General features: G+C 42.1%; 1 protein-coding gene and 1 long non-coding RNA gene across 4 annotated transcripts in view; one reads left to right on the forward strand and one right to left on the reverse strand.

Moving 5' to 3' along the window:
- Window positions 1-360: 360 nt before the first annotated feature.
- Window positions 361-3,878, reverse strand: LOC110483500 (uncharacterized). The gene is made up of 2 exons (XR_002467584.4): window positions 3,762-3,878; window positions 361-3,505 (listed from the first exon to the last, which is right to left on the reverse strand). It is a non-coding gene; the product is annotated as an uncharacterized LOC110483500 (long non-coding RNA).
- A 57-nt stretch (window positions 3,879-3,935) lies between these two features.
- The window catches only part of WASL (WASP like actin nucleation promoting factor), a 50,028-nt gene continuing 41,912 nt past the window's right edge, over window positions 3,936-12,051 (forward strand). For 2 of the 3 annotated variants that reach the window (XM_021553500.3, XM_021553501.3), the window contains exon 1: window positions 3,936-4,393. In XM_021553500.3, coding sequence (XP_021409175.1) covers window positions 4,280-4,393 — 114 coding nt within the window. In that variant the 5' untranslated portion in view covers window positions 3,936-4,279. The remainder of the gene's footprint in view (window positions 4,394-12,051) is intronic. The other variant, XM_085569016.1, reaches the window with a different exon arrangement.

Raw genomic sequence — 12,051 nt, forward strand, 5'->3', positions numbered from 1 at the left:
CTATGTCCAAAGCAAAACCAATCTTATCCTTTATTGAGTAAACTGGAAGGGCACAAATTACTTTTATTTAAGTAAGTAGTCTGATGTCAAAAATGAGGGCAAGAAAAAAAACAAATGACATACACAATGGGCACTACAGGAAAAGTTCTAGCTGGCACCTAAGGCAGAATTCGTGCAAGAAATGAAAGAACTTATTGTACCACAGCACTGGTTCTCAGGCTGCAGCCTGCTCACTCTTGCGGCAAGGACACTCTGCTGCACAGCCTGCCCACCAAGGGGGAAGCTGCTTCCTACTGACACACTTCCACATCCACATGGAATCAGCAGAGGCTTTACTGACCAATTAATAAAACTTAACCATCATCTTTGGCAACTTTTATTGCTAAATTGTCGTTCTGTTATTGACATCTACAGCATACAAATTCAATATAGAGAAAATAAAACACCATAGGAGTTCCAGACTATTCCTCATCTGAAACAGATAATGCAAAATTTTTGAGAAAGGAAATACAGTGACTGAATTTGAAATGAACCCTAACTTAATAGATGATTCAGTTACCTGTAGGGGGTACTTCCCAGGGCTGCAATTCCTCAACTTCAAAGGCTCAGAACACAAAGAGCAGAAATGAATGAGGCCATTATCAGTAAAATAACTAATATGTTATTTGACATTTATTTAACAACAGTGCAAACCCAATCCTCTTCAATGGGGTCTACGTTAAGAAAAATATTATTTACCCGAAGAAGAGAACTCGTGTCTTCACAGCTGCAAACGCACTTCCAATCACAAAGACAGTTCCTCATTTTCAGTTACCAGAAGCTGTTTTGCAGTGAGGAGACTGGTGTTTTCTACAGGCCCAACCAAAAAGGGTATTGAGGGAAAGGCAGCTTGCTTCACTTTTGTCCATTCCCAGGCTACCCTATTGACATACCCCTCCTGCATGGTCACAGTAATCCTATGTTCTCACTCCTGATCTCCCCCAGCCCTGCTCTTGTGGTTGCTGCAGCAAGGTTTGCACTTTTCCCAGACCATCCTACTTGTCACTGCAAATAACATGAGATGGAAGAGATGGCAGGAATTTTTTTTTTTTTCCCATGGAAAGGCATATTCTCTGTTACCCTTGCTTGTTCTTTGGTGTAATTAACTGTCTCTTTATTTTATGGAAAACCAGAAAACCAAACCATGACCTAAAACCATTACTGTGACAAGATCAAGACTTGGGAAATGCAGTGATTCTACTAAAAAATAAATACTTGGAAAACAATTTTTTTTTCACTTATATAGTTCAGTCATTAATAAAATCTTCAATGTATGATTCATAGTACTAGAAAAATTAACTTTAGGTAGCAAGTTTTCCTCACATTCTTACTCCATCTTAAATTGTAGAATGTTACTTCTGAAATCGTGTGAATATTTAAACTGTGAAACTCAAAGTATGAACTATTACAGTAGAGGTTCACATTTAAAGACAAAATTCAATTTTCTGTCAAAGGTAACTCTGACAAGGATAATAAAATCTATTTATTAAATAACATATTTATAATACAGATCTTTGAAATCAAGACACTTATATTGACACACATTATGCAATTTCAAATGGATTTCAGTACCTTGGTGCTATGAACTGGTATCCTGAAATGAAAAAATATGAAAGAAGAGAAGCTTCCCAAGAAGCTCATAGACATCAGCAATAGGTAACACAATTTGGACCCTAAGTAGCACAGTGAAAAATCCAGAGGATAGCCTCCAATAAACAGCAATTGCCCTAAGTCAGCACGAGCACTCCTACATCTTCAAAACACAGACAGGTAACCCTATTCGGTGGCTTTCTTTGAGAGAACTTTGCTTCAAATTGGATATTTTATGCAGAAATAGCAGTTTTTTGCTGTAATTACTGCAAACATATATATTAAAGGTAAAAATCTATTTTTCAGTGAATCCTATGGATGTATCGACAGATATTGGTATTTCCCCTTCCCTTCAGGACTCGCTGCTTAGCTATGATATGAAAACAGAAACAGCTTTTGAATAATTAATGAAACACAGGGACTGAAAATAGACCTATTTTCTTCCCTTTCCTGCCTCCCCTTATTAAAAAAACAAACAAAATCCTAACAATAAAGCCTGAAGGTTAAAAGGCCCTTAAGAATAACTACCAGCCAGCTGGTCTCAAAAGAACAGTATGAAGCAAAATGCATCAGTTGTAACACCCAGGCAGTATGGCAAGATCTACACAGGAACATCCAAAGTTTTTAGAGAGAAAAAAATAATCAAGGAATACAAGTGATTAGAAGATAAGGACAATACCAGCATATACCCATTGACAGTGTACTATATTTGTTATTTACACCACAAGCAAGGAAGGCATGTAAATTTCCCAAAAATGGCTTCAGCTAGACAATAATTATTTAGTTTATGAAATAAAAGAAACAAACAAAAAAACCTCAGAAAAATAAAACCCACAAAAAAACCCACAAAACACTGTCTTGTAAAATGCTTTCAAGTGTTTTACCTTTTTACATACATTTGCAATGAAAGAAACACTGCCAATATTTTATAGCTTAAGCATTTCCCACTAAAATACATACAGACTTACACAGAAAGTGTGTACTTTACAGAAAGTATGTAAAACTGAAGAATCTAGGATTGCTGATAAATGCTTTAGAAGCACTTGGTTCCTACTGGTCTTCCTTTACAGTAAGACTAGAGTCACTTTTGAGAGGCCTGCAGATTGAGGAGTCCTGTATATGCACACATTTCAAACTATTTTATGGTGTAAAATCAGGATTTTCTTCCATATTCTCCCTTCCTTACACTTTTAGACACAGTTACAAGCTCTTAAGTACAGACAAAAGGGCCTGTAAGTAGAGCAGAAGGGGCTGCCATCTTCTCCCTGCCTGATCTTTAGGAAGATACGAAGTCACCACAGCATCATATAAAAACTTGTGTTCCCAGCTTTTTCTCCTCTCTTCCCTGGTTTGTTTCCTCTTGTACTTCTTCAGTTCTTCTGTACAATGTATAGCAATTACAGTGGGGGACCTTCCCCCTTTCACCTAGCACCTCCCACACAATTAATTGATCAGAGAATGAGACACACTCTTCACCTAAAACCACAGAAAACTAGCAAGGTGCTGCTCACTTTGATATCTGTTTTCCACCTTTGCACATGAGAAACGAGAACATTACTTTTGTTCAGCTGAAAGCTGAGTATAAGCAGCACTGCTTTGGGTCTTTGGGTTTTGAAATGTCTTCAACCTTCACCGCAGCTGGTTACCGCTGCCACATGGAGAGAAGCAGGGGGAAGAGAAACGTGGCTGACAAAGGCTGTTGATTGTAGACATGATTTCTCCTCACGGCTGGCCCCTGGAGAGCGCGAAGTGCCTACTGTTCGCCCCAGCCTGCGGCGGGCAGCTTGGCCGGCGGGGTGACAGCCGCGCCCGCCTCCCCAATGGCTGCGCACAGCCACACCCGGCCGGGCAACCTGCGCGGGCAGCAGCGTCCTTTCTGCCAAAAAACCAGAAAAGACTTTGGGTTACAAATTACACCAGGCTCCACTAACAGCTGAAGGGCTTCCAGCACACGCCGGTTCCCGCATCCCCGCGGGCAGGAGATATTGTGGGGCCCCTTCAGCTCGGGGCGATTCTCCCATGGACCCGAGCTCCCCACGAGCCCAGCCCGGAGCCCCGAGCGGCACTGCCCTCCACGGCGCCCCGGCGGTTCCCACGGCCCCGGGACAGCGACCGCGCCTCCTTTCCGTCACCTTCTCGTCGTTCTTTCTCCCGGCTCCCATCACGCCTCTCCTCCCGCCCCCGCCGGCACCGCCCGCCCGGCAGGTACCGAGGGGGCGGGCGCGGAAGGCGACGCCTTCCCCCCCCTCCCCCCGCACGGCGCATGGTCGCGGCGGCCGCGCGCCGGGCTCCCCCTTGGCTGCCGCGCGCCGTGGTCTCGCCCGCCCCCGCTGCCATGTTGGATCGCGCGGCCGCCGGGGCCGGGCCGGAGTTGGAAGTTTAGGGGCGGGAGCGATCGGGAGCGGCCCCGGCGCGGAGCGGCTCCGGCGCGGCGCTACCGCCGCCCGGCACCCCTTTCCCGACCGCCCCCCTCCCCGCACCCTCCCCGCCGCCCCTCTTCTCCTCCCTCCTTCCCCGGCCCCGCGAGGGAGGCTCCGCGATGCGGCTGCTGTGAGGCCCCGGCGGCGGCGGCGGAGGAGGAAGGGGAGGAAGGGGCCGCGGGCGCCATCGGTCGCAGGGCGGCGAGGGCAGCGCCGGGCCGGCCCCGGCCATGAGCGGCGCCCCGCAGCAGCAGCCCCAGCGGCGGGTCACTAACGTGGGCTCGCTGCTGCTCACCCCGCAGGAGAACGAGAGCCTCTTCGGCTTCCTCGGCAAGAAATGCGTGGTAAGTCCGGCCGGGGGGAGAGGGGACTGGGGCACCCTCGGCCGCCCCACCGGGGCGCGGCGGGCCGGGGCCCGGGGCGGGCGGGGGCGTGTGAGGACAGCCCGGCCGGGCGCTGGGAAGTTGCGGCTGCGGAAGTTTGATCCTGCTCCCCTGCTCCGTCCCGGCGTCGGGAGGGGGGCGGCCCTCGCAGGCCTGGCTGCCCGCTCGGCTGGCCCGCAGCGCCGGGCGGGGAGCGATGAACGGCGGCGGCCCCTCGGCCGGCCCGCTCCGGCGGGGCTGCCGGCCCTGAGCGCCGGGCCCGGCCTCCCTTCCAAGGCAGGCGGCTCCGAGACCGCCTCGGGCGGCGGTGTGAGCGCGTCCTTCCGCGCCTCGCTGTCCACCGGCGAATGGAGCTGCCGGGGCCGGCGGGACTCCCGCTGCCCTGCAGCCGACCCAGCGCTGCAGGGGAAGCCCGCCGCAAAGGAACGGCCGCCGGGTCGGGGGCGTAAAAGTTCCATTGCTCGACGAGGCTGGGACGGACCTCAGGTGCTCCACCGGTGCAACAAAGCAGTGTTGGACGAAGTTGTAGGAAGACTCGTATCGGTGCTAGGCCTACTTTGGATTTAGTCTGTACTTTTCTTAGCCTAAACAAGAAGTCCGTGTACTCAAATCCCGCATATTTTCCCATTTCTCTATCAGTAAGTTTTGCTTTAGAATACCTTCTTGCATGTAGTGTAAAACTGTACTAAAACTACTTTTCTGTATTAAAGAGCTATTTGAAAACTTCAAAAGATAACTACTTTCACTGGAAAAGAAGCTCCTTTTTTAAAAAAATCGTATTTTTCAAAGCAATTACTATTCTGGTGCATTTTGTCCAGTATTTAAAATACTGTTGGGCACTTGCTGTAAAGCTATGGTGGGTGTTTAATGAACTTAAAACTGACTTAAAGCAGGATATCCGTGCAGTCGTACTGATTCCACGTAACTCTGGACTTTGAAATAGTATTGTTGATCATACTGCTGCGAGGAAAACATAAGATGCAGCAACGGAACAGGAAGTAGAGAATATTTACATTGGGGTGGGTTAGATAAGATGCTGTCACAGTAATTTGAGTTATGTGTCAGAAGGTATGACCGTAAAGTATATGTTTTGAAAAGTAGAGAATTGTGGAAATGTCTCAGTTAATTTCAGGAAACATTCCATATCTTCAGCTTGTTTGCTAAGAAAGAAAAAAAAACAGTATCAACTTCTCTCTAAATATAAAAAAAATAGTGCATTAATTTGTGTGTAAATTGATTTTCAGTTTGCTTTGCTATAACTTGATTTTTTTCTTGTCAGGTGAACACTGACAAGTGTTATACTCAGCTGTAAAACTCACCTAGTTAAGCTCCCAACTTTTCTGCATAAATAGTATGTTGAAAGCAGGCTAGAGGTAAATATCTTCACAGGATCTGGGTGTCATGGGATTTACAGCTTGCTTGAAGTTACACATTCTTCTGATCTACACTGAATATTGGATGACTTTCCAGTTGAGGTTCTTAAAATTGTGGTCTGTTGTTTCCTCTTGTCCCCAGCCCATTGTGCTCTCTGAGTTAATAATAGGCTTATTTTAGTACAGTTGAGGTTCTCCGCTCAATCTTGAGGACTTGAGCATTTAAGATCTAAAGGTATTTAACCAGGCTTTTTTGGCTTACTGTGTGGCATGAGCCAGAAATTCAGAAACAAGTGAACAGATTGAATATGCTGCCCCTTGGAGGGCATTGTCTTAAGCAAAGCAGGAATGAGAACCTGGAGATGGTAACAGCCTCGGCTGTCTAACTTGAAACCACAGTATCTCTTGGAGCCCAAGAGGACTCATGGTATTCTTGACCTTCCAGCTTGACTCAACATGCTGTGCTGATAAATGCCTTTTTGCTGTAATGTTCATGATATTTGATCTCATAACACCCATGTTTGAATTACTAATTAGTAAAGTGTCAGACTGTAAGTGCTGTTTTTTAAGAAAGGAAAATTTAAGTTCTGTAGAATGCTAAATGCTTGCTCTTGCAATCACCCTAAATATCTGGGCTGCCTTGATGCTGCAGATGGAGTTTCTGTCACTGTGGGGCATAGAGAATCTACTGGATGTAATGTGTATCAGCCACGTTGACATAATTTTAGGTTTTGTTTGATTAAACCTCTCGTTTAGATTACTACTGCAATGAACACTAGCGAAAGTTGAGGCATGAAATTCTGCTTTTAAGATACTCTTTGTAGTAATAATTTATAGAGCTCTTAATGAGCACCATAGTGCTGCTATCAGGCCTGAAGGGCTTAGTTAAGAAAGCATGTGGTGCTCTGAATCTGATTTATTTCAGTCTTTCCTTTGTTTCTGACTGGTAACAAGGCAGCTATTTTGAAATAACATTGAGGATTCAACTATATGATTTTTGTTCTATGGAAGAGCAAAGGAATTTATCAAGTAGTATAACTTCAATTGAGTACTCACAGTCTGCGAACTTGGAAATGGACATAGTTCCAATGGCATCTTAAGTAATGATACCTGATAGAAAAATTTCCTGTGAGTGGGGGAAATGGTGAAGAGCTGTCGCTCTGTGTTGCTGAGGTTGATACCATTCTGCAGACTACTGCTGGTACTTTGAGAAACTCACTAGTAGGCAAGTGTACATACAGAGGGTAATTGATTTTTTTTCTCTACTCTTTTGTTTTTCCCTCCACTTGCTGAGCTGTAAAATGTTTATCTGAATCTATAAGCAATTAAAATACCTTTGCCCATGACAGATCAGGATTTCAAAACCAAGCCACTGGCTAATAGTCAAAACTGTAGCTATAGTTAATTTGGCTGAAGTATGAATCCAGATATAGAACTATTTACAGAATGTATCTACCATAAAGCCCTTTAGGACTCCCATTTTTTAGGCATGTAACTAATTTTCGTTCAGGTGTGTGACCTTTGTTATCTAGGTAAAGTGTAAAATTTGCCACCTGTAAAAAGTTTTCAATAACTTTTTAATAATAATGTGGAAATAAAATTTTATGTATACTTATACTAAGTGGAGCTATGAGATTAGTTCTGTGCATATTAATGATTTTTGTGGTCATGCCCAACTTAAAAGTTTTGCAGAAGTTCTGGTTAGTTACTAATCATTACTTTAAATAATTATGTGTTTTGTAAGAAAAAGTAAATGCTAGGTGTCCATTTTATAATCTGTAGTAAAGAAGTAACTTTTATAATTTGCATGATTAATATTGGTCAGAGATGTCAATAATGAAAAACTAGTTTATTCTGTAGAAATAATTTTTGAGAGGCCTTAGGAAACAAAGTGTGAGAAGCATGTACTTGGTAGCATTAGAAGCAGGTCAAATGGAGTATGGATATTTTATGCTGCTTAGAAGTGCGACTCAACGCTTGGATAAGGTGTAATGAATAAGGCTAGAAATATGTTGTTTTTTGTAAGATCTTGCCGTAGTTCATATGGTAAACAGGAACTGGTAAAGGATGCAGAAAGAGAAGAGACACAGCAGTAAGCTAAAAAGACAGTTTTGGCTGCTTTTAAAAGTGCATGTGACTAGAATAAATTTGTATATCAGAGCCAAAGAACAAATTGCAGTAATAGTTGAGATAAAACAAAAGCTTGAATGGCAGTTATAGCTCTTAATTGATAAGAATTAAATGTTTTATCAGGAAAGGACTTGTAAGATTACTTGTGCTTATGAAAACAGCAAGAGCTAGGACTTGAAGGTAGACTACAGGTCTAAGTAATGGGCAACTTCATGTGTCTGTGAAGTGTTGGGACTCCTCAGTTTGAGTTTAGGCTGCAGTCTGTACATCCAAAAACCATTGATCTTGCAGTTTTAAAAAGACTTATCCTCTGTACAAGTAGGGAGAACTTAGTCATTAATTCAGTGGTGATTATCTCATCTTTCCATTTGTTTTTAAATGAGATGTGGAGGGAGAAGATAAAGTGTAAAGAATGAGGTCTTATGGAACAGGAGAGTATTGAGCATTACTCCTGGGTTTCTTTTGAGATTTGCCCTGTTCTACAAGAGGCATGTAGACAGCATCTTTAGACACCTCACTAGTATCCACTGGAGTGAGTTCCCTGAACAGCTTATCAGTGTTAATCTTCCATTCTAGAGAGAATGACAGTAGAGTTTTAACAGTTCCTTTGAAGCAAACCTGTGCCTACAAAACTGATTTTCACAGTAATGGATGATATCAGACTCTGTAGAGCAAGTGGTACAACCATTGTCCTTATCATAGTGTGTTTCTCATGCTCATTTTCCTCACAGCTTGCTAGTTATGTCTTTACAGCACAGTTCATGGCCTTAGCTTATTTACCCATGGATGAGAAATGTTTTGAGGCTGCTTGGGAGCAGTCTGGAAGGCACAGCATCTTGTAGCTGTATGTATTTGGGACAAAGCATCAATTCAGAAAGTGTGGGGTATGGTAAAGGAGAAAAAGACAGACGTTTAGTTGTTAAAATCCCATAATTGTCAATAAACCTCCAAAATCTCTTACTCAACTGACTTTAAGATAGAAACTCAGCTAACAGAAGTTTTTATCTTCATTGCCTGTAGTGGTTATATCTCTCCTGGCTGTTCTTGTACCTCATGTGCTAGACAAATTGTCTTGATAAGAGCAGTGAGTCCTGCTACAAGTTTCAGTCACTATGTGTCTGTTGTGAAGCATTATGTATTGCTGAATGAAGGGTGATCTACTTTGACACACCTGGAACCTGTACCTCACTCTGTTAAGGCTTCAGCATTAAGCTCTTCTGAGCATCTTTGCAGATATATTTTATCTGTATTGGAGGCAGGCAAGTGCCAAAAGTCTCTCAGCATCTCTGTGGTTAATCAGATGGTCAAGTATGCCACTCATGCTCCTGATAAGTGCGCTGGAATCCTATGGTATACATACACAACAGGATGAAAACAATTTGTAGTCACAAGCTGTGGTGTTGTAACTTACTGTTTTTTCACAGCTAAGAATCATATTAAGGAATTTAGAAGAGGGCGAAGTTTTAATGTAGGATTCAGATGAAGAGTCAAATTTTGTCTGCAAGTTTTTCACAAAGATGTCCAGATAGCCCTTGCTTAGGAGAACACCCAAGGAAGAGGTAGGTTCTTGTTAGAAGACAGGGATTGAGTTTGCTATTTCATGAATATTTTTAAATGTAAAGACTACTTTGTTCTTCCTTTAATGGAAAATTGACGTGATTTCTTGGCATTATCAACTTGTAAATACTGCTTTGAAATTTTTATCACTAGAATGTTTTTCTCTGCTTGTTTCTTCTGGGGTTCTGAAAGATTTAGTACTAGCTGAATTTGTCTCAAGTGAAGAGTGCAAGATCCATCTTGTAAGAACATGCAGTTTCGGGCAAAAACATGAAAATGGGGAATCCTCTAGTTTTAGATCTTGAATTTCTTTTTTTAAAAGAGTTCTGGTACTTCTGCCTGAAAAAACTTACCTGTTTTTTCTTTAGAACTTCCTATTACTCTTATTGCCCTACTTTGTGCCAGTATTAAGAACTCACCTACTGCTTTCATTGATAGTGGCTGCAGGTGCCAGCAGTTGCAGCAATTGCCCCTGGCAATTGCTAGCTTAATGCTGGAACGGATGGAGTGAAGGAAACATTGAACATATTTGTATGTGATGAGTGAGTGCCACCTGGGAACTTTGCACTAGTTCATCAACCAACATGAAAAAAGGCCCAATCCCATCACTGACTTTTTATAGGCAGAACTGTCTGTGCATGGAGTTTGTAGAGCTCTAAATGCTCAATTTGCTGTTGGCTTGAAGCTGTGTGGTAAGATTTATAGTGTCCTCTCCTCCAGTGAGTGTGTTTCAAAGGCTTGTCTCTTGAGGAATCTTTGTAGTACAGAAATAAAACTTAGTATACAGGAGACTTACAGTTTCATTACCTAATACCTAGATAATAAAATACAGGAAGTAATGAAAATGTGTCACAGGCACTAGACAGAGCTGTTTATTGGTAGGTTAGGGTACAGTTTCTTAAGGAAAGGCTGACATTGTGTTACTTAGCACAGAGGGATTTTTTTTATTGGCTAGTTTGTTTTCCTTGTAACAGTAAATCTTGCAGAGTGGATTTAGCAGAACTAGAAGTGTACCTTCATGGGTGGTTTTAAACAGCCCACTCTACTGGGATATGACTCAGGTGCTGTACAAGATAGTTTAGTTTCTCAGGGTATTTGCTTGGGTACACTGCCATGCTATTTTTTGTGGTTTCCAGACATGTTGTTGATGCTTGGATATCCAACAAAATGGGAACAGTTGGTGTACAGTTACCTTCAAATTTGAAGATCCTGAAGTGTACTGTGATTATCACATGACAGGAGCAGTGTTCTCAAAGATCCAAATAGAAAAAGAAAAGATGCAGTTCAAACAATCATAGGGACACTTTCTTAGAAAGCTGCTCAGTTGCTTAATTGCTAAAATTTAGTAGTGTTTTCTCAGACACTTTTGACTTAAAGGTAGACGGTTTTGCTGACACCTCTTTGTGCAGTAAATGACACTTTAGATATCACAAATTAGAATGTCTGTGTTAAGAATATATGATTCTGGAATAAGTTCATTAAATGAATTACTCAATTCCTGTAGACATAATGTTCCATGGAGATGATCATTGTTGGCAGAGAAACTGTTGCTGCAGAGCTCCACAACACATTTGCAGATTGCTTCTCACTTCAGGCACTTGCTTTCATACATGCATCCCCACCTTGGTGAGGCTGTTTTCCTTCTACTGTTTATTTAGCTGTCCTTAAAACCCTCACTCTTAAGGCAGCATTTTCTTTTTAGGTTTTTCTGAGAAACAATGTTAATATGTTTTTCAGTTCTCCAGTGTGTCTAGTTTAAAGCTGAAAGATCACACTAAGGTTGTGTTTCCATTTCTGTAAGTTCCATATATCATTTTCCCCTGCAGAACTTTGTGTAATTCAGAATTTCCCTGCATTCGTCTCCTTTACCTTCAATGCAAATGTGTTCTTTTGCCTTTATCTCCCTTTGTTCATTAGCCACTATGCATCAGGGTGGTGTATTTAGTAAGCACAGATATGCTCCCATATAAGCATATTTTGTATATGAAGGTACTGCAATTTGAGAAACACCAACCTAGCAAAAGAAAGTGTGATTTTTGCCTTTTTGAACAGCTTAGAAAATGGTTTTTCATTATTTGAACTCTCAATTATACAAAGATAACTCTTGCCTCTAGGATTGCAAATACTTTAAAAAAATGCATTTACTTCAAGTATTACTGATGATAATGGCTTTCCCAAAAGTTAGCCAACACTTGCTGAGATTAAGTAATGAGCCATAGTACTTGTCTTGCTGTCTAGGCTGAAGAACAAGAATATTTGGAAGTGGAAATTTGGCAGTAAATTTTAAATGTTTTCTCCCCTTTCAAGGTGACAGCCAATTTCCCTGTGTGTGATTTGTGGATAAGAAATTAGTATTAATTTCTTGTATCAATACTTTTCTGTGTTGTGGATAAAGAAAAGTAAGAAATTTTTTTACAACCTCCCTAGTACATTTTGTAACAGAAGCAGTAATTTGTTGACTTTAAAATAATTTTCTATTTTAGGAATTAATTTAACCACTATTTCTTTTGTAAGCCCCATCCTGCTGATGTACCTTTAAGTCCTACATAGTGACCTCTG

This window comes from Lonchura striata, chromosome 1A (genome assembly GCF_050655825.1).
Source record: "Lonchura striata isolate lonStrDom1 chromosome 1A, ASM5065582v1, whole genome shotgun sequence".
Lineage (NCBI taxonomy): Eukaryota > Metazoa > Chordata > Aves > Passeriformes > Estrildidae > Lonchura > Lonchura striata.